At 46.5% G+C, this 25,300-nt stretch overlaps 2 protein-coding genes across 4 annotated transcripts in view; one reads left to right on the top strand and one right to left on the bottom strand.

Annotated features, from left to right (window-relative positions):
• The window catches only part of LOC148839822 (uncharacterized), a 191,278-nt gene extending 190,184 nt beyond the window's left edge, over positions 1-1,094 (bottom strand). For 2 of the 3 annotated variants that reach the window (XM_088909656.1, XM_088909659.1), the window contains exon 1: positions 1,016-1,094. The gene's annotated coding sequence lies outside the window, so the exon portion shown is untranslated. Of the gene's footprint in view, positions 1-858; positions 910-1,015 lie in introns of those variants that run through there. The other variant, XM_088909657.1, reaches the window with a different exon arrangement.
• A 6,803-nt stretch (positions 1,095-7,897) lies between these two features.
• Positions 7,898-25,298, top strand: spdya (speedy/RINGO cell cycle regulator family member A). Its single transcript, XM_088909670.1, has 7 exons — positions 7,898-8,891; positions 19,821-20,049; positions 21,218-21,276; positions 21,459-21,544; positions 22,149-22,320; positions 23,787-24,105; positions 24,457-25,298. The coding sequence occupies exons 1-7, from the start codon at positions 8,886-8,888 to the stop codon at positions 24,519-24,521; spliced, it is 936 nt and encodes a 311-aa protein (XP_088765796.1). The 5' UTR covers positions 7,898-8,885; the 3' UTR covers positions 24,522-25,298.
• Positions 25,299-25,300: the final 2 nt, after the last annotated feature.

Below are 25,300 nucleotides of genomic sequence, written 5' to 3'. Positions count from 1 at the left end.
GTCTCGTCTGGGTTTGCCACAACCCTGTTGGAGAGATTGTGGTAACAGAGACGCAGGACATTCCCATATATTTTGGTAGTGTCCAGTAATTCAACATTATTGGGAAGAAGTGCGGTCTCAGATTCAAGAGATTTTATGTTTAGAAATCCCAAGTCTTGTTCAGTTCTGTATCTGGGTAATCTGCCTGATGAGGTTGTGGGATAAAATACTTGCTAAAAGACAAAAAGGTTACAAAACAAAGAAAATCGGATTGTTCTTGTTTCAGAGATTTACAAAATTGAAAAATTAACCTTTCAGTTAAGACTCCAGAAGGAAGTTTTTGAGAGATATTGGGAGGGGTAGATTATTTCTAGAACATAATGATAATGACTTTATGCATTATACCCTCTGTAAAAATGCAAAAGAACGATACACAACAGACTTCATACTCATTTATATTTGTAATACTTGAGGTTTCAAAATGTCCTCGGGGAGATTCCGACTCCGCCGGCCTGAGCCGCAGATCCCGCCTGTAACCGGCCACACCGCTCCTTCACAGACGAACCTCCAGAACCAGACTCTCGGCTCAGTGAGAATAAACCCTTTTCTGTCTAACTACCGAGCCCGAAGGAAATAATGTGGTATTTTCATCAGAACCACTCGTTCATTTAACCTTGTAAACTTATACACGTTGCTTAAAAAAAGTGCGCCACGAACTTTAGGCCTCACGCGGAAACAGGAAGTTTCGCTCACAGTTCAGTAAAATAGTCAAATACGTGTGAAAAATGTCAACTGCAGGAAAGGAAAGTGGGTCTTTAATCTGTTTTCATCATTATCCAATGCCACTTTAATTATAATTATTACAAAATGTATACTCACCGTTTCTCACCATCACCGCTTTTAGAACGAGCAAACTACAGCAGGGCGTTAGTTTGGATTAGTTGGAACTTAGTTTTCTTAATGTGATGTCATAAAGTAAGATCATGTCTTTAAAAGTTGCTCTCGTTTTCTACTTTACAAAAGTATAATATCTTACCGTCTATAAAAGCTGCGGAGGTGCTCTACCATGGAAAATAAAAGTAGTCTTGATATCTGACGTTATTTCGTAAATGAAAGTGAAAGTACCGCTGCAGTCTCACAGAGCAGCTCCAGATTCCCAGCCAATCACACAGCAGAGCGCACTACCTCAGTGACTCTACGGCCAATCACACAGCAGAGCGCACTACCTCAGTGACTCTACGGCCAATCACACAGCAGAGCGCACTACCTCAGTGACTCTACGGCCAATCACACAGCAGAGCGCACTACCTCAGTGACTCTACGGCCAATCACACAGCAGAGCGCACTACCTCAGTGACTCTACAGCCAATCACACAGCAGAGCGCACTACCTCAGTGACTCTACAGCCAATCACACAGCAGAGCGCACTATTCAATTCAAGGTGCTTTATTAGCATGACCAATGGGTACAATCAGTGTTGCCAAAGCAGATAAAAACAATCAAATTAACATGGAACAAAACATAAAATAAAAGTAAAATAAAATCTACAGACATATTACAGACATTTACAACAGAGACATGTCATAAAATATTTACATATACTGTAAACATATTGAGCGCTATTGGGAGACAGACTCACTGTTCCTCAGGCTGTGACAGGAGATCACATACTGGGCTGCCAGTTCAACTGAGTTCCCTCCTCCCTCTCCCAGTAGGATTGGGACCCGTTGTGATTCTGGCAGGTGTGGGAACTCTGGGATTAGATTTCTGAATTTGGGGAAGAATGTTTCTCTAATCCCAGAGTATCTGTCACAGTGCAGTAGGAAGTGCACCTCTGTCTCTATTTCTCCCCGCTGGCAGTGGGAGCACAGCCTGTCCTCTCTGGGCAGCCAGGTCTGCCTGTGTCGCCCAGTTTCTATGGCCAGGCTGTGGTCACTGAGCCTGTACTTCATCAGGGTCTGTTTCTGTTTGCTGTTTCTTATCTTGGTCAAATATTCGGCTAGTGTGTATTGTCTGTTTAGGGTTCTGTAGCATTCCAGTTTATGTTGTGTTTGTGTGTGTGTCCCAGTGTGTGAGATATTGCTGTTTGATCTGTGCTGTGATGTGGTTGAGTCTGAGTTGTGGTGCTCTAGCAGTGCTGTCCTGAGGCTGGCTGGTGTCCGTGTGGCTTCGGTCAGTGCGCCTCAGGACCAGCAGGCTCAGGGGGCTCTGTTTTGGGCTCAACTCTTGGCTCAGCAGGGCTTTGTAGTGGTAGGAATTTTGGTCGCTGTTTTTTAGGTGTAGCCAATACTTTAATACTCTTTTCTGTATGTTTATCAATAGTGGGTACTGGCCTAATTCGGCCCTGCACCCGTTGTTAGGTGTTTTTCTCTGTACACGGAGGATGTTTCTACAGATCTCCATGTGCAGAGTTTCTGTGGGGTGTTTGTCCCATTGAGTGTACTCCTGGTCTGTGAGGGGACCCCACACTTCACTGCCGTATAGGGCAATGGGTTGGATTACACTTTGAAATATTTGGAGCCAGGAATGTGTCCAACAATGTCTGAATTTCGTCATCGCCCAGTGCAGTTTGGTATCTGTCTAGGCTGTCTGTGCACTACCTCAGTGACTCAGCCAATCACACAGCAGAGCGCACTACCTCAGCAACTCTACAGCCAATCACACAGCAGAGCGCACTACCTCAGTGACTCTACAGCCAATCACACAGCAGAGCACACTACCTCAGTGACTCTACAGCCAATCGGCGCGCTGTGCGCTAGGTTAGCAGGATGTAGTTGTGTAGCAGGAGCTTTTTATATATGTATAGAAAGGAAAATAACACAAAGGTATACACATACAAATGTCACAACATGACAGAAGAAAGGTAACATCAAGTGAATGATACAGAAAAAACACTGTCGACAGTACAGACGTTATGTGGTGTTAGGAGTCATATTAAATAAAAGTAAATGCTAAAAGAGTTTTGTAGATCAACTCACCAAGCTTATTTTTACATATTTTATATATTTTAGTGAATTTGAGTATAACTTAAATGAGTTCGAAAATTCTTTAAAGCACATAGGAGTTTTTTTTACTCTACATGTATGTATGTAAAATTTTGCTAACAGGAGAATGACATTTACCATGACACAGACTTCTTTGTTTGGATTCAGAACACCAAGAACGTCACCCTTAAACGTGACATGTACACGAATATTACTGTTATTTAGCCAAGAACACAGAGTGCCAGAAAGCTGTTGAATAATGACATGAGAAAAAATGTGTTCAGTTGTTTCAATATCTGATTCACAAAAGGTACAGGTGTTACAGTCAAAGTTGAATCCTTTTCTCAAAAGATCTTTAGAGGGATATACAGTATGTTATTCAGTACTTTAAAATGAATGGTGGCATGGGGAGAGTAATGTATTTAGTTCAGTTCAGAGATGAGAGAATCCTCATCTAAATCATTAAAAATTACTTTCTCCTTGACGGCTGGGAAGTATCTGTAGGCCATAATTGTTCGGATGTATTTATTATTGCACTTTTTTCTCAAATATTATAGGTACCAATTTTGATCTCAGATAGTAGGGGAATTATATATATATGAATTATACTGTATATATATTATTAATTATTATATTAGTATGGATTGTGTTTTTTTTTTTACCAAAGCCAGAAGAGCAGGTTGAATTGTATCTATAATTTCTTTAAATTGCTTTGGGTTGATTTCATTGTCATATTTGTTAAACAAAATCACAATATTCATTAACTTCTCCATTCGCTTCTAAAAGATGCACAATTGACCAAATCCCTTTATTTAACCAGGAGTAATAAAATATGCTCTTTTATATGGAGGATATATCTGTTGTTCCAAATAATAGAATTATCAGGGTGAAGTCATGGTTATATAATCATTTCCGATATACAGTAACAGAACTTGTTGATGAAAAGCGGAGAGTCTTATTGGGAGCTTATGTCAAAATCACATCTCAACGAGAGCTCAAGGCCTCCTAATTCTCCCACTGCTTTCCTAGGAATAGCAACCAGAAGCTGTCTTTATCATTCATACAAGATCGCAACCTTTTTATCTTTAGGGTACCATTCATGATATCAAAGTCTATCATTTTGGCACCACCCTCTTCATATGATTCAATCTTTTTACTTTTTCCAGATGTAAGAGACATTTGATTTATTTATATTTTTAACCTTGTTAGTGCTGCATCTGTACTGGTTTGTGCCGTTGAAAGTAGCGTTTCTGCTGTTTTCGTTCCCGAGATATAGCGCCTTGTTTTTCTGGTGATCACGTGACCATGCACGGTGACTTTGACCTCCAGTGACCCCGTCTGCAGAGTTCAGGCGCTGTGTCACGGCTGCGAGAGTAACAGTTCTGCAATTGTGTTCCTCTGTTTGCCCGGGTGGAGGGCGGCGGTGGATTTTGCATTTAATATCAGTGTCTTCTGTGTGTTTGTGTGAGCAGGAAAATTAAATTTGTCACCAATATCACAAACTCTAATCAGAAGAGTTGCGGATCAAGCCTTAGAAACTGAACATTAGCAAACTACAGCGTGTTCTTAAACTAGCCTTTAACTAGTATTTAAGTCTCAATACGTCGTAGCTGTGTCCTTTTTAAAATCTGAAAAAGTAATCAGTTTCTCATTCTGTCCTTTTTAAGTTAATATGCAAATCAAGGTTGGTTTAAAGATTCGACCCGTCATTCCAGCCACGTTCTTAAAAACGTTAGGATTAGCAACTTCCTGTATTACGAGACCATTGTTCTTATCTATTTTTATGCAACAAAATGCTGTCTGTGGTTCGTAAGTAAAATACTGTAGTCCTGGTCGACTCGGGGGAGACAGAGCCGTGCTGTCAGGGAGACGGTGAGAAGCCAGATCTCGCAGTGAGACGCCAAGTGAAAGAGTTGAACCCTGAAAGAGGCGAATTCCAGCAGCAGCTCCAGAGCAGACTGAGGAATGATGCCGACAGCCTGTTCTGGGGGGGAAAAGACCCAGAGAGTGAAAGACCCAGGCTCTCAGGGGGATGTTTGTCTGTGTCGCTCAGGTTGGGCTGGACTTGTGTTGGGAGCTTTTCGACAGGCATCACCCCACTTTTTAACCAATGGCAAGTCAGTATTTGTGCAGAATGGCATTGTGTTGTTGTGGCCAGAAGTTCCTGTCTCAGTGTCCTGTCTGTAGGTGTTAAAGAGTGTGAAGTCTGTAGGAGTGCAGGTGGGCGTGTCCAAGGTGCTAGATTACACTCCTAAGGGGGGGACTGTAACAAACGCTGTGTCCACGAGGTAGAGGGAGGACCCTGTGCGTTGTTCTGAGAGTCTCAGGAGATCAGGAAAAAGGGTGAAAGGGAGAGGAGATTGATGGCTACTTATCGAAATCGCTGGGCTGAAGTTGGAGTTGAGGGACGAAGGTAGAATATCGAAAACCAGAGTTTCCATCAGAGGGAATTGAAGGCCCAATATCCAAGTCTCTGGGCTGAAGTCAGAGTCAAGGGATGAAGGTCGAATATCCAAGACCAGAGTTTCAATCAGAAAGAGAATATCTCAATAGAAACCGGCGAGGTAGGAGCGCCAAGGGTAGAGGCTAATACCGAGCGCAGACCTGAGGGTGATAGATAGATACTTTATTGATCCCGTGAGGGAAATTGCAGTGCAACAGCAGCTTAACACACACAACACAGCCACAGTGTGACGAATGATACAATAATAATAATACAATACATACAATACAATCAGTACAGTGAGGGGTGCACTAAAAGAGTTACTCACAGTCCAGAACACACAAGAACAAACTAGAACAGAACAGTACGCAGAAAAATCGTATAACACATATGAATATAAATATAGATGTAAATATAAATATAAATGTATTGCACGGGTCCCTGGCATATATTGCACAAAAACGGTTGTAAACGGGAAAAGAAAAAGAACATGTGCATCAGTTTAGTGTTCAGTCCAGAAACAGGTCACTGTCGATGTTGCCTCTGCCCAGACGCAAGGTGGATGCGTTGTACAGTCTTATGGCAGAAGGCAAGAATGACCTCCTGTAGGGCTCCCTGTCGCACCGTGGATGGATCAGCCTATTGCTGAACGTGCTCTTCATTTCTACAAGCCTGTCATAGAGGGGATGGGAGACGTTGTCCATGATGGCCTCTAGTTTGGACACCATTGTCCTCTCAGCCACTACCTCCAGAGGGTCCAGGCCAGACCCAATGACAGAGCTTGCTGGCTGATTCACTGGACATGCGAGGGTATTCCAGGTCGAGGAAGAGTTCCATTCACATGCTAACATGTGTGGACATGGCATCTAAATATGCCTGGGCTGCACCATTGAAGGCCAGGTCCAGAGAAACAGTGACCAGAGCTTTCCGAAATATATTCCAAGAGGCCTGTTCACCTAGAAAACTACGGACAGGCGAGGGGAAAAAATTGTCAACAGGGCCTCCCAACATTTTCTCAAATGTAAAACAGCTGAGCGTTTTGTGATTGCCAGTGCTGCGAGCTCGAGCCTCGTAGACAGGTTCAATTAAATTATTACAGTGAACATGTGGAGGTACTTCACACACAAAACACATTCTGGTACATAGATGTACTGGCTGAACTTGTTTTGCTCTTAGAATCAGGGCTACCACAGAACTGTCAAGCTGAACTGGCTTCAGTCACTCCTGGCAACTTCTTTAAGGTCTGGAGACTCCAAGCACCCCGAGAGAAAACCCTGGAAGATTACATCTAAGAAGGGTGTCCAAAACAAAGAGGAGGTGTGAAAAGGAATATGAGCAGAGCTTTATAGATGAGATTTCCATTGTCAAATAGAGGATCCCTGTACTGAGATCTTATTACAAACTGCCAGACTATGCTGGTGATATTAAAGGCTCCTTTTATCCGGAAGAGCTGACTGAACGTTGACTTAATCGGTACAAACAAACAAACAAACAAAACATTTTGGCAGCCAGGGAGCACATTAAAAACATCATTTGGTGTCAAAGCAAGTGTCGAAATCACTATACAGTATATACGTACAGCTGTTAGTAAATCCAGCTGTTACAGGAAGCCGAATGGGGAATGAATAAACGGGAATGAGCCACCAGAGGGCGACGTTGAGACACTCCCAAAAATCGACATCATCACGAGTTAATGAAGGGACCGGCAGCGTCTGTGAGCGCTGCCTCGCTGAATAAAGGCATTTCAGAGCTGGCAGGGGATCTGTGCTCAGACTCTTACATGTCTCACTGATAGCAGCGTGAAACTAGCGACGTTTAGCAACGTGAAAGAGCCGGAAGTGTTTGTAAACGGTTGAATTTCAAAGGCCAAGTCCTGAAGCCAGGACAGGATCACGTGAACAGTACGGCAGCATCACGCAAGTCGGAGCTGCTGAGTTATTTCAGAGGTGACTTGTCATTTCTTGAAAATTCTTCGGACTTTGTAAAGGCTTGTTTTGGATTGCAGATTCATCTCCACTGATCCCTGCGTTTGACAAACCTAAGCTTATTACGTATTTTTATTAATGCAGCACGTTTCTTTCATTCCTAGTTCGGTAAATTGTCTGTTTTTCTTGTAAATTTGTTATTCAATTCAACGTGGATTGATGCGTAAGCTTTTAACGCTTCTATATAAAATGTTATGCAATGAAAAACAAATCCCTTTTGCATTTTAATACAATCAATATATTTAACAATATTAACAGACTAAACAAAATGTGTGCACTATCAAAAGTGGGGTAACATGGGATGTTGAGACCCTCAGCTAATAGCATATCTCCTTTCTTCATTTCAGTTGCAGCCAGCAGCTATATCACCCTACAGCTCACAGCTGGCAGCCCACTGAAACTCAGCAGGTGTGAGCCTGGTCAGTACCTGGATGGGAGACTCCTGGGAAAAACTAAGGTTGCTGCTGGAAGAGGTATTAGTGGGACCAGCAGGGGGCGCTCACCCTGTGGTCCATGTGAGTCCTAATGCCCCAGTATAGTGACGGGGACACTATACTGTAAAAAGGCATCGTCCTTCGGATGAGATGTAAAACCGAGGTCCTGACTCTCTATAGTCTTTTAAAAACCCAGGGTGTTTCTTGTAAAGAGTAGAGATGTAACCCGTTTCCTGACCAAATTTCCTATTGGCCCTTACCAATCATGGCCTCCTAATAATCCCCATCTCTGAACTGGTTTCATCACTCTGCTCTCCTCCCCACTGAGAGCTGGTGTGTGGTGAGTGTACTGGTGCACTATGGCTGCCGTCGCATCATCCAGGTGGGGCTGCACACTGCTGGTGGTGGAGGAGAGTCCCCATTACCTGCGAAGCATTTTTCTGTCCGGAAAAGCATTACTAATATATTGGTAGTAATTTTACTAATTACTAATACATTAGTAATATTGTTGGTCTTGTGGATCACCTCTTGGAAAAGCTGATCCAGTGCACTGCTGGACAGTGAACATTGACCACAGATTGGAAAGTCCGGGTGTGGACACCAGGTGTCGAAGGCTGTGTGGGTGTGAATTGCCTTGATGGGTCAGTTTCACCCTGGAGCTGATTCAGTTTGATGCCCTGTTCTTGGAGTTCCCGCACTGATCGAAGGCCCTCTCGACACAGACACTAAAAGATTACCACACCGTGCAGCAGGCAGCGTATGGTGTTGCTGAACTGGTTTGACTGGGCCTCTGTTTGCGAGAACAGGAAGTGATGGAACGATGCATCAGCACACCTGGCCTACTCTGGGTAGGAAACACTGAAGACTCCTCCCTGGGGAAGAGGAAGGGATTAAACCCCCAGTCAGAGCAGAAGGGATCCTTCAGGAAGAAGCGTGGTGGGACAGATCGCGCTGGTTGGACCCAGGAGAGGATGCGGACACCAGGGACTCTACAGGGAGCAGCTGAGGAAGGCTCCTGCATCATCTTCCTCCGCCCCTGTCTGACATCGGACTCTGGGAAATGAAGGTGGGTTAGGGTTAGGGTTCGAGGGAACCGTGTTGCTCAGGAAGGCCAGGACTGGGGAGGTTGCCCAAGAGCCCCGAAGGAGCACACTGAGTTTCATTCCTGCTCCTTGGTGTGATGGAAGGAGCCTCATCAGGTCCCTGACCAGAGCTGGTTTCACAGAAAACGGCTGCTGGTCTCCTCATTGGGGCTGTATGTCAGTACCTGAGCTCTGCGGGGTTTGCTTGTACTGCTCTGTCGTGTGTGATGGATAGAGTGACAGACTGAAATACAATAATGTCTGGTCTGTGGATGCACTGGTGATTCTGGAGGTTTTAATAAGAACCTGTGGGAAGTTACAGAGGGGCCCAGCACCCTTATAAGTGCTAGGTGGTGTAGTCGTACACAAAACAAGTCTTGTTTTTAGAGGTTGCCTATCTACAATGTGTGCTTCTCCAAAGGTGGATAAAATCTAATGTACAGACCCACAATGAATAGGAAATTTACCTTGGTTTTGTCAAATATGTGTCTTTGTTAATGTTGCTGGTGTTTTTGGACAAGGACCTGTTGCCAGATTGGCACAGTGCACTGTATACCTGCACTCTCTAATATCTACATAAACAGAAAATGATTTCTTAAATCAGATTAGGCTTATAATTATGCCTGTTGAAATACTCACACAGCATCCTACTGCCACTTTAAATATTAAGATTATTCTCTTTTGGATACATAGAAAATATGCTGCACAGCACAGGGGGAGGAAAAACCTCATTTAACTGCAAGGAAACCTCTAGGTGTCTGCAGCTGCCCCTTCCTCTAGAGTAAACACATACAGTGTCATATTTGAGAGATATAAGATACACATCCCCTACAGTAAATCTCCATGTGTACAGATTCCTAAGAGATGAAAAGAATCTTCAGTTAAAACAATCTGCAGGAAATGCAATAAGCCAAAAGTAGAGACCTGACCTACAAAAGAAAAAGATTGACTTCTCAAGATCTGAATGGTCAGAGCATCGCCAGTGGCTAGATCATGTTACAGATCCACCATCTCGCCACCAGGGGGCACCCCAAGCTCGGGTTGCTGTTCCAGCTGCGCCGCAGACGCAGATCTGGCAGGTGCCTGACTGCCCAGTGTCCCTAGGGCTCCACGCCTTCCCTCCTCAGGCCTGTAGAAACCCAGCTCTCGGAGGATGCAGTGCTCTGTGTTGTTCATCTCTCTGTTGAGCTCCACATCCTGAGTTTTTGAGTTTTCTACCCGTTTAGAGTATTTTCCTCTTTTGTCCTTCACTACTTCACTTATTCTTTGTTTTTGTTCTCTATTTATGATCTCATGGCTTTTGGATTTTCCCTGTCTTCTGTTCCCTGCTCCTGGTGTCTTGTTGATTCTCCCTGGATGACTTACCTGGTTTTAAACTTTGCCCTGTTTCAAGACTTTGGTTGCTGATTGTCACACCATTGTCTTCCTGAACTGCCTGCCCGGTTCTGGGCTGTGGCCTGTCTCAAGATTGTGTTTTATTGTGGACTTTGGTCTTCCTTGACTCTTGGAATCTGCACAGGGCCCATTCCTTGTAATTCTGAGCTGTCGAGATGGCCATCACAGCTCATCGGTAACAGTCTGTCTCATGGTTACTGTATCACATACTGTACAAGGTAGTTACCCCCCATTAAAATATTCTTTCAACATACAGTCCACAGATACGTCCATCAGCCTGTTTGGGAAAATATTTACATTTCTAGTATATTATACTGTACCTGAAAGTGTGATGAAGTTACACTTACAGGAATTATTAATCTCTTGAACTTTATCATTTTTTTTATTTTTGGAAGATGTGATAGCAACTTTTTTGGGGAAAACTATAAGCACTGACTAGCAAAGGTAGAGTGAAGTACTAATGTTGTTTTTTTTTGTTTTCCATTTTGACAAGTAAGGATCAATGATTCTGTCATTGAGCCCTTAGTATATTTACAGTATATCACCCAGACGTACCCCAGCTATAGACTGAGTAATGGTCACACTAATAAAAGCCTACTGTATCTCTACATCTCTATAGATTTCTCATAGCACTGCATTAATGATTACAAGAATGTCTCTTACAGTAATGCTAAAATCATGCAGGTTTTCAAATGAAAGTAAATTGTAAGTAGCAAAAATGGTCTCAGGTTAGTTTAATTCTGCGACTCATCATAAAACTGTGGATTATATTGTGATTTTCATCACAGAACCAGGTCTGTGGAATCTGAATACCCTGGCACTTTTTGTGAGTGGATTCATGGTCTGAACGGAGAGAGAAGGATGTTCTAGAATTTTGGCAGCTATACGTCTTTCAAGAAAATCTCTAGTATACTGTTACCTTCTAATGTAAACGTCTATATCGATTTCACCCAGTTCTGCCTCTACAGTTACAGTGTTAGAAGTCCTGATTCTACCAGGTTCTTGAATGTATTGTGTAGTACGCAGTCTGTCTCTCTGTCACTCAGGCAGCTGTACTAGGTGACAGAGTCGAGATGTACACTGACTGTCTAAGGGCTCTCGGTCTGTTTGTGCTGCAGTGCCAACTGTGGGTGAAGAGGTTCACAAACATACGTTTCTGACTGATGCCACCTCTTTCTCTAAAATATCAAATATGACATTTGTTTCATCTGCAGTGCTGTGTGTCCGCTGTGTTATGATGGATTGGTCATCAGCTTAAATTCTAATTTCCTGTCCAGTGCACAACAGTGACACCATTCTATCTGTGATGCTTTCCACTGTACTGCTTTTTACACAGCTCATTAGCTTGCCTCATAACATGACTTTTACAAGCCATAATTATACTCAGTATTGATTCATGGTCCTGTACAGTCCCATTGACAATTTCCAACACCTTTTGAGATAGCTTTCCATAGCGTCCCCCGTTGAAAACACTATGGAGCATAGTGAGCAACACTATGCAGTGACCGCTATTGTTTTGGAAAGCTGATGTATTATGTCTGAAAATGTTCTGTTCTTGGTGTCTACTAGCTGTTCAAAAGTTGCTCAACAGCACTTTGGGTATGCTCCTCACTTACCATAAAAGCTATGGGCACAACTGTATGTGGTAGGAAAAGGCTGCCTATAAGCACCTCATAATACTCTTTTTTTCTTGGCCAGATCTGAGGAAACTGTTCTGCTGGTTACATCCCAGGATGCTGGACTGGCAAATGACAAGTCTTGCCACAGTCGAATATCCGATTCGTGAAACATTCCACTTTTAACGGCACAGCTGGTATAATTTGAATAAATCCCTTCATATATCTGCTTGTGTTATCTTCATTTTCAAGTGTATGTTTCAAACTTCGAAGTGCAGTGAGTTCATCACTGTCAAGTACCTTATTGGCTGGATGTTCAGATTGAATTCTCTTCAGAGTGGATGAGCTTGAACCACTGCCTTGTTTCAGTTGACAGCAGCCAAAGATTTCATTTCTGCCTTTCCTAAAAGCTCATTATCTAATTTGTAAGGTCTGACATTTGTCATTTATTCTTCTGATTTCTCTCTTTCAAGTCTTCTGAATGGTCTAGCGTTTAAAATGTCACAAAAATGCTCTACCTGCCCTCTGTGAACAACCTAAAAAGCCAGGGCTGTGTGTTTCCAGGAGTGATGAGGACAGTCCCTTTACAGAACGTCTGACCACAGTATCCATGTTTTCAGATTGGTCTTCCAGGAACATTTTTTGCTACGCTTGCTGTACTGTGGTACTTGAACATGGGATTGTTCCTGCAAAAACATGTTCTTGTGTTTTTAACAAAGTACCTTCTCTGAAGGCACTAAAGTCAGCCACTGTTCCTCAGAAAGGAACAAATGTGACTCTATTTCTATTGGACTTTGTGTGACTTGGCTTTGTATGATAAAATCCTCTGTAATGCTTCCTGGGTTATTAATGTATGTTTTTGAAAATTACTGCTGTCTTTGTAATCTAGTGTCATCGGGGTGCCTGTATTTGTGTGATTTATTTTTTAGTGGTGGAGGTCTCTAAACAGCCACTGGTGTGTGTCTTTATACTGACAATATCATTACAGGGTGATATGTCACCAGCAGCTATGTCACTCTGCAGCTCACAGCTGGCAGCCCACTGAAGCTCAGCAGGTGTGAGCCTTGTCAGTACCTGGATGGGAGACTCCTGGGAAAAACTAAGGTTGCTGCTGGAGGAGGTGTTAGTGGGGCCAGCAGGGGGCACTCACCCTGTGGTCCATGTGGGTCCTAATGCCCCAGTGTAGTGATGGGGACACTATACTGTAAACAGGCGCCGTCCTTCAGATGAGACGTAAAACTGAGCTCCTGACTCTCTGTGGTCTTTAAAAACCCCAGGGTGTTTCTCGAAAAGAGTAGGGGTGTAACCCTGGCGTCCTGGCCAAAATTTCCCATTGTCCCTTACCAATCATGGCCTCCTAATAATCCCAACTATGAATTGGCTTCATTACTCTGCTCTCCTCCCCACTGAGAGCTGGTGTGTGGTGAGTGTACTGGCGCACTATGGCTGCTGTCACATCATCCAGGTGGGGCTGCACACTGCTGGTGGTGGAGGGGAGTCCCTATTACCTGTAAAGCGCTTTGAGTGGATAATAATTGTTATTATTACTATTGACTCACTCCTGCAGGCATCCTTACTGTGCCTTTGACTTTCAGTGGGAACAGTTTCCTTGGGTGACACATTAAATACTATATTACATTGCACTCCGGTATCGTTACATCTGTTTGTAAAGGTGAACCCGGTTTTTAACGCCCTGACTTTGACACCACAGACATCCTTCAGATGCGATAGTTATGTCATTCCCTGACACCTACAGAAGTAAAGAGAAACCACTCCTCGCAAGCAAGTTTTTGCTGTACACTGTCCCCACATAAATAGTACTAGTGCTACTACTTCTACTATTACTACTAATAATAATTCACATCATATTACTCTTTCTAATTTCTCCCATCTACCTTCAAATAGCTTATTCTGGTTCCTTATTCTATGTGTTGTCCATTCCATTTCATAGACTACACTATTGTTTCAGTCCATTTACTGATTTGAAGTGCTTGTGGCTTTGAGCCACAATCTTGTTATCTGCCACTGGTCTCTGCTGTACCCGATGCCCTCATCAGGCACCCCGGCTGATACCTCCATATCCTACCCAGCAGTCACAGTTACAGCATCTCCCTCTCCCCTCCTCGCAGTTAAGGTCTCAGCAGGTGCTCCGCCCGCCCTCGTCTGTCACAGGTACAATCAGTACAGTTAGGCTGACTGTGCTTCCCAGTCTTAGATCTTTTTCAGTGTCTATTCCAAATATCTATTCCAAAGATTTCTTCTAAAAATCTTGATCAAATACTTTCACAGTCCAGGTGGAATTATAAAACCCCACGTTTGTAAGGAGTTTTTACAAAGACCAAAAAAAGGAGGGTGGCATGGTTGTGCCTAATTTTTAGTTTTGTTGCTGAGCAGCAACTATCAAGAACCTTTTACACCGACACCCAGCTCAGTCACAAGAGTCAGATCTTGCCTGACTAAAATCTGAAAATAACTCTTGCACATCTCCATCCCTGTGGCTGTGCTGTGCTCTTCTCTACCCCAGTTCAGAGCCCCCCGGTGCCACAGCCCCTCTGCACTCGGGTTCAGAGTCTCTCTCCTAGCTGTCCTGTTCACACCCATCACGTGTCTCCCTTCGCTCAGTCACCAGACATCCCTCAACACAAACAGGGCTGTGACGACTCAAGGTCTGTCTGAAAACAACATTGTATGTCATTTATAACATCACTTTATTAACCCTATACAGTTTCTTGTATTAGGAATTTGTCTTTTCACATACCCCAGCTTGCTTTCCATGAGGCACACAGACAGGGAGAGAAGCTTGGGGTCAGAGCGCAGGGTCAGTCATTGTACAGCACCCCTGGAGCAGTTGGGGTTAAGGGCCTTGCTCAGGGGCCCAACGGAGTAGGATTGCTCTGCTGGCTGCAGGATTCGAACCGGCAACCTTCCAGCCACAGGCGCAGATCCTTGGCCACAGAGCCACCGCTCCGCCGGTGAAACACCGGTGAACACCTAAGAAAGAAATATAATCCACCCCAATCTGCCTTCTTTATTTACAACCTGGCACTTTGCACACCCCCATTTCCTTCGCTTCCCCCCAAAACTGACAGAGATCCTCTTCTTGAGCTCTCCCCGATGACAAAGGTTTAATATCTGAGGTTTTATCATTCATTGTTTCTTCCGTTACACTAAAGGGCTGGTGAGAGTCTATTTTAATCCAGGCTCGCCCTTCCTCCATCTGTGCCCTCATCCAGTTTAAAATGACCTACCCCTTCCACGTGTCGAAGTCTGAGCTTGCTACGACTTCTCTCAGTCCGGAGCTGACGTGACAGAGGCGGGCGAACCCCTGCGACTCTCATACTCATGTCCTCTGCTGGTTCATTTCTTTGGATATTTTCTTTCCTCCTGCTCATCTTGAAATGGACCACACTCCTTGTATTGGCATTGTTGGCTCCTGGACACCCCCCCTGCCAGAAGTACAAGCTGGCAGCCTGACTCTCACATCAACCCGCAAGGCGCCTTATCCTCTAGGCTCGGAAGCCAGCTGCCCCACCCACTGTTGTCCAGTAGATCAGAGAGGTGAGGCAGGTGCTGGAGCTGGAGAAACAGTGATCCACACTTGGCAGAGGAGTCCCCATTAAGTAACCTGGCAACCATTTCCATTTGAAGACTCCCTTCCAGAATCTCCCTTCTGGACCCTTGACCTCAGTCGGTTGCTAATTTTCATCACTCAGGTGAAACCTTGATTTCCTCTTTTGTTGACTTTCTAGAGACCGTTAAGTGGAATTGGTATTTTTTTGTGTCTTCGGTCTCTCTGTCCTTTAGTTTTACTCTTTTTTTTGTGAGGGAAGATTCGGGAAGGGAATTAGAAATTCTGCATTTTCTTGGTCTGGAATTACTCTCAGCTGAAACTGTACCAGCACTTCAGTTCAATTCAATTCAAGCTACAGTATATTGTCCTCTGGGGGAAATATGCTTTACGGCACAGTCCAATCCAACAGTACAAGGACAGACACACAGTACCAAAAGAGCAGACAGTACGACAGTGTTACAGAGAGTTACTTTACGCTGTTTGAGAGTGGATGAGTCTGGCACTGTTATTCCTGGGGACAGAGAAGTATCTCTGAATTGGAGTAGTGTAAGGGGGGTGAGACACACGCTCCAAAATGCTCTTGACCTTCTTTACAACCCTCCGTTTGTAGAGGATATTTAAGTTGATTTGCCCCATTGATTTTGGTGCTTATTCTCACTAATTTTCCCAACTTATTACAATTAACCGGACTGATGTTTCCAATACTCATACTGTCCTGTGTTCAACAGCATGCATGGACAACAGTTGGCAAATGATTTCAATGTATTTTATACCCGTTTTGAATTAAAACTGCCAGACGTCTCATAGTGCTGATCTCTCAGTATCCAGAGAGTTTGTTACAATGGCCACAGCAGAGGTGTGTAGGCAGTTCAGGAGAATTAGTGCAAGGAAAAGCTCAGGTCCAGACACTGTGTCAGGAAGAGTTCTGCGATCTTGTGCAGATCGGTTTTGCGATCATTCTAGTTTGCCTTTCATCCATCTGTCCATTTTCAAACCGCTCCTTCCAATTCAGATTCACAGGAGAGCCAGAGCCTGTCTCAGCAAGCAAAGGACACAAGACACAGTACGCCCTGGACGGCACACCAGTCCATCGCAGGGCACACACAAACAGACACCAGGGGCAATTTTCAGCACCAGTTAAACCTCATTTAGAATATGTATTTAGAATGATTTTGGTCACCATTTTATAAAAAATATATTGTTGATCTGGAATCAGACCAGAGAAAACCAGCCTGATACATTTTGGGGCTTCAGGGACTGAGTCCCTTCAGTCTTGAACAGAGGACTAAGAGGAGACCTGATATACGTATTAAGGCACTGTCCTATACTGAGAGGCTGAAGGAACTGAGTCTCTTCAGTCTTGAACAGAGAAGACTGAAAGGAGACCTGATACAAGTATTAAGGGACTATCATACGCTGACAGACTGAAGGAACGGAGTCTCTTTAGTCTTGAACAGAGAAGACTGTGAGGAGACCTGATACAAGTATTAAGGGACTGTCCTACACTGACAGACTGAAGGAACTGAGTCTCTTAGTTTTGAACAGAGAAGACGGAAAGGAGACCTGATACAAGTATTAAGGGACTATCTTACACTGACAGGCTGAAGGAACAGAGTCTCTTTAGTTTCGAACAGAGAAGACTGTGAGGAGACCTGATACAAATATTAAGGGACAGTCCTACACTGACAGGCTGAAGGAACTGAGTCTCTTCAGTCTTGAACAGAGAAGACTGTGAGGAGACCTGATACAAGTATTAAGGGACTGTCATACAATGACAGGCTGAAGGAACTGAGTCTCTTCAGTCTTGAACAGAGAAGACTGTGAGGAGACTGATACAAATATTAAGGGACTGTCCTAAACTGACTGGCTTTAGAGACAGATTACACTACTACTGCGAAATCAAAACCCAGTTATAACATAGTTCAATTAGGTAGCTGCGTCGTCATGTGGCACACCCGAAGAAGAGCGCCACAGTCCAAACGTTGTTTTTCTTTTCTTCTCTTTTCAGCATGGAATAACCCTTTACTTGTTCAAATTATAACATGGTAGATTAGATTTATGTACTATATACTTGTAATTAAATCGAGTATAGTACATTAAAACGTATGTACCATATACTTGTAATTAAATCGAGTAATTAAAAATAAATGTTCAATAATACCGACATCTCCCCCTCCCCCTCCGCGTTCGCGCGCTCCTCCTCTTCGCCGTGGCGCGCGCTGCGGGTGTGTGCTCTGACGCTCGAGGACCGCAGTTTATTTATATTTATTCATTACTTAAGTTTGTTTTATTTATCGATTTACTACAACCTTCTTTAATATAATTACCTCGGCATAGTTGCCGCTAGTCTTGGCGGTGTGGTTTGACCTGGGCGACGCCGAAGGCCATAATCTCGACCTCCGCCGAGGAGGAGGTGAAAGTGTCCGGACTCGAAAACTCGGTCAGGTAAAAATAAAACATCAGATATTCGTGTATAAATCTCTCAACACAGTTTTTGACAAACCGACCGAGTGATACAAGGTCGACAGTCGAAATGTTTACACGGCGAGCGAATGTTTACCGGGGACTTTGAAATAAGTGACGAAGGATAAACCAAACGAATAAAAATAAGTTTTAAATTGGAGAGTGAACGATGGCGAAGATACATATCAGGTATCTCGAAGATAAATCTGTCTCCAGTTTCTCTGAGGTTTCGATATTAATCGATTGAGGTGGCTGGTTTCGGAGCGGCCCGAATGTAGTCATTCTCACCGTGACAGTGGAACTGAACTTCCTCTTTAGAGCAGTTATTTGTGTTTCGATATTTTCCAATAAAGCTGTTGTCTTCGTGTTTTTAACACGCACATGCTTGTAGGGTCTCAAAACCAAACCCCTTTCGACAGCAGGTTGTGCACAGCTCCTTCATCAAGGTGTATAAGTAACACCCCTTAATTAACCCCTCGCACCCAAGGCCACAGGCTTCTGGAGAGACATCTGAAGTCGCACCCTGTGTCTTGAGTACTTCACCAGAAAGCCTGACTGCCTCGCTCTGCAAATTTTATATTTCAATTCAGGTATTAAACTAGGTCTAACTCAGATATGGCAGACAGACCATAATGGCTTAACACGTGTTTATTATGGAACAAGTAAAGGTTTATTCCATGCTGAAAGGAGAAGAGAAAACACAACGTTTTGGCTAAGGAGCCTTCATCGGGTGTGTCTGTAAACGATCCCAGTGTCCGAGCGCTGTACATTACAAATGGAGCAGTGTTCGCACCCATTCTTCTTCTTCAGCTACCCACCTGAAGTGTTTATTATGTTTGCTTAAGAAAGTAGGGCACATGTAGAAACAACCTGGATGCGCATTTAAAAAGGACAGGAGGCACTTCCTTACACGAAGGGTTGCAGGAGTGTGGAACAAGCTGCCCTGACATGTTGTTGGAGCCCAAATCCTGGCTTCTTTCAAGACACAGATGGATGAGATCCTGGGATCTGTCTAACTGCCGATGACCAAATAGACTGGATGGGCTGAATGGCTTCCTCTCAGTCCTCTTGTGTTCTCGTGAAGACAGCGTGAGTCTTTCTTCTTGTTCGTGAAAGCCCAGATACACTCCTGCGGGGCTGAGATGGCTGGGTATTGTGCCGAGTGAGGAGGAGAGCGGCCCTCTGCAGTCATGAGGCCTGTGCCTCTGCGGGGCGCGGTGGAGAAGTGCACAGACACAGCCTGGCTCCCTGCTGGGCCTGAGGGATCCTCCAGATTCTCTTCTGTCACTCACTCAGACAGGCGTGGAGTCGGATGTAGTCCTGACTCTGCGACTTGGAGCTGGGTATGTTTCTGAGGTGGCCTCCTGGTTACGCTTTTGATTTGATCTTGTAAACGTGACGTGTCTGTACTGGTCAGTGTATCTAGAACTTAGTCATGTATGAGTATTTCTGTAATGTTCACAGAGCGCACTGAGACTTCTTGTGTACCGTGTAGGCCCAGGATCTGCTTACTGCACCTGTGCTTCTTTTTTGTGTACCCTGTTTCGGCTTGTTCGTGTGGAAGAGGAAGAGGCAATGGTGTTTCCTGGGCAGGCAGGCCTCTGTGCCAGATTCCAGGTCTGCTGAATCTGCACTGCGACTCTGTACTGTGTCTGCAAATGATCCCAGTGTCTGAGCACTGTACATGTTAGTAACGGAGCACCCACGCTCCAGAGAGTGTCGGAGAGTGGAGAGATTGTGATGCCTTAATACGTCTCCTTAGATTTTGTCCGTGACCCTGGCAGTGCGGTGTCTCACACCCTGGCCCGTCTCGCTCACCAGCACTAGAGTTTCTTATTTTGTGTGTTGCCGACGATGTGTCTCTGCAGAGCAGCATGATGAAGCACTCGCACCCCTGTTGCCAGACGCCGCCCTCGGTCACAGTGCGGGTCCAGCAGGCCTCCGCCCGGTCCCTGCAGCTCAGGAGGGGCCTGCAGCTGAAGAGGCCCATCCAGCAGGAGGGCGAGGGCTGCGGCGAGGGGGACCAGGGCAAGCGCTCCTGGAGCCCCACTCTGGTCATCCAGCGCCAGGAGATGGCTGCCTTCTTCAGGCTCTTCGGTGAGGCGTACAGCACATTCAGTCTGCTGCGCATAACCTGGCGCTGGCCTGGATCCGTACCTGTTGTGTTTCAGGTTTTTCCTCTCTCTCTCTGTCCCTCACTGACTCATCGGCTCCTCATCCCCCTCGGCCTGATATGCTCTCAGCCCAACACTTTCTTGTCCCCTTACACAGACAAACTCTCACTCTCTCATACTCTTGCCCTGACACACAGCTCCTTGAAGTCGATCCCCCTACAAACAGCACAAAAGATGAAACCCACCTCATTTGTCAGTGCTGCGTTTGAACCATGGAAAGTAGATTTCCAGCTGATTCCCCTACACACAGAAGATACTGTTATTAAATACAAAAATCAACCGCTTCCCTCCCTGGGCAAATGGAAAGAGAATTGCAAACACTGTTATCCTCGCACCTGTTACTGCGTACTTGAACTCAACAGATGGGGTTACTGGAGGTCAAAGTCACTGTACATGGTTATGTGGTCACCCAAAAAAAGAAGGCGCTGTGTTTTGGGAACTGAAGTAGCTGGGAAGCTACTTTCAACGGCACAAACTGACACAAACACTTCATGAACAAATGAGACCTGTTTGGTTCTCCTATGATGTTGCAGGGGGGCTGAGTGGCGTTGCGACCATGAAAAAACAAGATGCTTTATCTCGGAAACAAGCAACACAAACGCTACATTCAACAGCACAAACCAGCACAAACGCAGCACTGATGAATGCGGGGGGTTTCATTGTTTGTGCTGATTGTAGTAGGGCTGACTTCATGGAGCTCTGACACTCTCATCTTCTTGTCTTGACACTTTCTCGTCCTCTTGCCCAGACAAACTCTCCTCCTGACACTCTCGAGCCCTTTGACCTCACTCTCACCTTGCCCTGTTAAACTCCATCTGACTGTACTGTCAGCAGAGGGTTACACAGCCTTGGCCACTTCGTTTCAAGAGCAGAGCAAACTCAGCACAGAAACAAGGACAGGCTGAGAAGGATGGACCAATTATCATATGAACGGGGTTTCGAAGGTGCTGAAGTGTCTGTTAGGGTAGTGCTGATTGGTCTTTCGTGCTAAGGTGTTCTGAACTGATACTTGGTTATATTGTATAACAGGTAAATCACAAATGGCTTATTTCCTTGTTTCTCTAAGGGGCCATTTCCTGCTTTTTTTTCAGATGATGACCTGGTCCAGGACTTTCTATGGATGGACAGCTGTTGTAAAATTACAGATAAGGCAAGTACAAGGTGCTCCCTCAAACCTTGCAGGTAAATGTATGTCCAGTTTTTGCCTTGCCTCTGTTCAAGATAACCTGCCTGTGGAAAAAGGGTGATTTCCAAGACACTTTCTCCTCCGGTGCTCTGAGTAGGACTGCTGTCTCTCAGCGCTCTGAGTAGGACCACTGTCTTTCTCTGCAGTACCTGCTGGCCATGACCTTTGTCTACTTCAAGAGGGCTTGTTTCCGCATCAGCGAGCACACAAGGATGAACTTCTTCATTGCTCTGTAAGTCCGACAGTCTGCTGGGAAGCTGTAATATTTATGTGAAAGGCTGTGTAGCAGAGTGGACAAACCAGGTCTGTAGTAATGGGGTTTAACCACAAGAGGGCGGTGTTGTGACAATCCCAGGGTGAATGAGGGAATTGGGTGCATCTGGGGACACTCAGGAGAGAGTCAAAGGTGGTGTGAAGAGACCCTCACAGTCATGCTGGGCAGTGAGTTCTGAAAGATCAGGGTGAGATCTTTGAAAAGCATTTATTCCAAACTTTATACACATTCTTTGTAACCTCGGTCAATACTGTATGGGCTCACCGGTAAGAAGTGAGTGCGACCAGCAAAACAGAATTAACTGGGTGAGTATTTTCCACTGCGACAGGGGTGCAACAGAGAGTTAAATGAGCAGTGTACTGTAGACCTCTAGGGTGGTTAGGGTGGTTAACACAGAGTGGTTCTCTGGATCTCCTGTATCCTCAGGCAGAGTTTATATGTGGATTCCCCTTGCTGCACTACCTACAAGGGGGACTATGTTTACAGGCTGTTTTCTGCACAGGCCATGGACTCGTAAGTTAAGAAATAGACTGTGTAACCTCGCACTCTGTGCCCCCGGCAGGTACTTAGCCAACACCATGGAGGAGGATGAGGAGGAGAGCAAGTATGAGATCTTCCCCTGGGCACTAGGCAAGAGCTGGAGGAAGAGCTTCCCCGGCTTCCTCAAGCGCAGGGATGAGCTGTGGGCCCGCATCGACTACCGGGCAGCAGTGAGCCGCCGCTGCTGTGAGGAGGTACTGTTTCCTGCTCCCTTTCCACCTGACTGGCCTCTCCCCTCCTCTCCCTCTCTGTCCACACTGACCGGCCTCTCCCCTCCTCTCCCTCTCTGTCCACACTGACCCTCCTCTCCCCTCCTCTCGCTCTCTGTCCACACTGACCGGCCTCTCCCCTCCTCTCGCTCTCTGTCCACACTGACCGGCCTCTCCCCTCCTCTCCCTCTCTGTCCACACTGACCAGCCTCTCCCCTCCTCTCGCTCTCTGTCCACACTGACCGGCCTTTCCCCTCCTCTCGCTCTCTGTCCACACTGACCGGCCTCTCCCCTCCTCTCGCTCTCTGTCCACCTGACCCTCCTCTCGCTCTCTGTCCACACTGACCGGCCTCTCCCCTCCTCTCGCTCTCTGTCCACACTGACCAGCCTCTCCCCTCCTCTTGCTCTCTGTCCACACTGACCCTCCTCTCGCTCTCTGTCCACACTGACCCTCCTCTCCCCTCCTCTCCCCCTCTGTCCGCCTGACCCGCCTCTCCCCCTCTGTCCACACTGACCCTCCTCTCCCCTCCTCTCGCTCTCTGTCCACACTGACCAGCCTCTCCCCTCCTCTCGCTCTCTGTCCACACTGACCCTCTTCTCCCCTCCTCTCGCTCTCTGTCCGCACTCACCGGCCTCTCCCTTCCTCTCGCTCTCTGTCCACTTGAACGGCCTCTCCCCTCCTCTTGCTCTCTGTCCACACCAACCAGCTTCTCCCCTCCTCTCGCTCTCTGTCCACACTGACCCTCCTCTCCCCTCCTCTCGCTCTCTGTCCGCACTCACCGGCCTCTCCCTTCCTCTCGCTCTCTGTCCACTTGAACGGCCTCTCCCCTCCTCTTGCTCTCTGTCCACACCAACCAGCTTCTCCCCTCCTCTCGCTCTTTGTCCACACTGACCCTCTTCTCCCCTCCTCTTGCTCTCTGTCCACACCAACCAGCTTCTCCCCTCCTCTCGCTCTCTGTCCACACTGACCCTCCTCTCCCCTCCTCTCGCTCTCTGTCCGCACTCACCGGCCTCTCCCTTCCTCTCGCTCTCTGTCCACTTGAACGGCCTCTCCCCTCCTCTTGCTCTCTGTCCACACCAACCAGCTTCTCCCCTCCTCTCGCTCTCTGTCCACACTGACCCTCCTCTCCCCTCCTCTCGCTCTCTGTCCGCACTCACCGGCCTCTCCCTTCCTCTCGCTCTCTGTCCACTTGAACGGCCTCTCCCCTCCTCTTGCTCTCTGTCCACACCAACCAGCTTCTCCCCTCCTCTCGCTCTCTGTCCACACTGACCCGCCTCTCCCCTCCTCTCGCTCTCTGTCCACTTGAACGGCTTCTCCCCTCCTCTCGCTCTCTGTCCACACTGACTTTTTCCCTCATTCCTTTTCTTCATCCCCTCCTGTCCCGCCACACTGGAGCCTTGTCTTGTCTCCTCTGCTAACTCATCCTCTGTCTCTGCTCTTCTGTTGCCAGGTGATGGCCATTGCGCCCTCTCACTTCCTGTGGCAGCGGGAGCGGGCGCAGCACCACAGCGGTGCTCAGCGGCAGTATGGGAGCCCAGAGGACGCCCCTCTGCCCCGTGGCCCTGCAGCCTCGCCAGCCCCCTGTACTTTGTGTGGCAATGGGAGGCGCTACCTGGAGCTTGGGCTGTCCTCTTCCTCCTCCACCTCCTCTCCTCTGCCCTTCTCGCTATCCCTCGACTGGACCGAGGACACATCGGCCACACTGGGCACGCACCTCTGCAGGAGGACCGAGACCAGCAGCCCCCCGCCGTCCCGCCTGGATGTTCCCTGTAAGCACAAGTCCTCCCCAGAAGGCCAATGTGTAGTGTGATGTGCCCCCCTGACCCACTTCAATTCAGGGCCTCAGTCCTCCGCTTCCTAGCTGGTTTTGTGTGGAACATTGTGGCAGACATGCCTGTTCTGTCCTGTGTGTTCACATGCTGAAAGCTGAGCCTTGCACTTCTTGTGTGTCACTTCCTTGCACTCAGGGCAGGTGCTGGTCATGCTGATCAGCTGCTATGAGCTGTGCTGACGTCCATAGACAATCTGAATCACAGGGGCATTCTTGTAGCTGGGGGTACCTGAGAGGTACAGGAGGTTGTGGAGCTTCCTTCTGTTGTAACCCTGCTCTCCTCTCGCAGGGGAAGAGCTGGACAGTGGCATCGGGATGAAGGACACCTCCATGGACTGGTTCAACGAGGAGTAGGTCCTAGAGCTGGCCCTTGCCTCGCTGGCCAGAGCCCCTTCTCAGACCTTCCCCCACCACACCACCTCCACCCCTCTTCTCCAGAGGCTCTGGCACGCTTGAAACTGCTCGCAAAAACTTGTTTCTCCAAGGCCCATCTGGAAAGGAAGAAAAGCCCCGTTTCCCTCTATTCTGTCCCCCAAGTGCCCGTGTGTCTGTGCTGTGTGCGGGAGTTTTTTGGGAGGCTCACTGCCCATTTCCTGGGTGCTACTCTGTGAGCTAGGTGGAGATGCGGTTGAGAAACATTGGCCAAAAAGTCAAAGCTCACACAGCCACTTTGAGTCATTACCGTTCACGTGACAGCCTGATCGAGGCTGTTTCCAGGATGTTTTAGAGAAGACATGATTGTTAAGATGACGCACTCGTACCTTTCACTGTTCTTCACATTAGCCTGTGGTTGGGGGTTTTACTACCACGGTTTAGCACGGCACTCAGTGTTTTCACCTTTTCCCTGCACTCTTTCAGAAGGGCACGAGCTACAGGGAGCCGCTTCCCCAGACTCGCAGCAGAAAGACGGCTGTTAGTCTCTTCTGCAGCCAGCAGTCTTGCAGCCTCGGCCTCCGAGAGACACCCCCTCACCCCAGCTCACGTTCGAGTTCATAAGGACTTGACATACTGCATCTCCCAAGGGTGCCTTCCCACTGATCCCTCAGTAATGCTGCACAGCACCTTATAGGGGGGTCTCACTGTAAAGAGGCTCTGTGACAAAGTGGAAAATAAAAATGGTAAAAACCCAGCCT

The sequence above is a fragment of the Atractosteus spatula genome, chromosome 2 (genome assembly GCF_055471065.1).
Source record: "Atractosteus spatula isolate fAtrSpa1 chromosome 2, fAtrSpa1.hap1, whole genome shotgun sequence".
Taxonomy (NCBI): domain Eukaryota; kingdom Metazoa; phylum Chordata; class Actinopteri; order Semionotiformes; family Lepisosteidae; genus Atractosteus; species Atractosteus spatula.
This window is presented reverse-complemented; position numbering and strand designations above follow the sequence as displayed.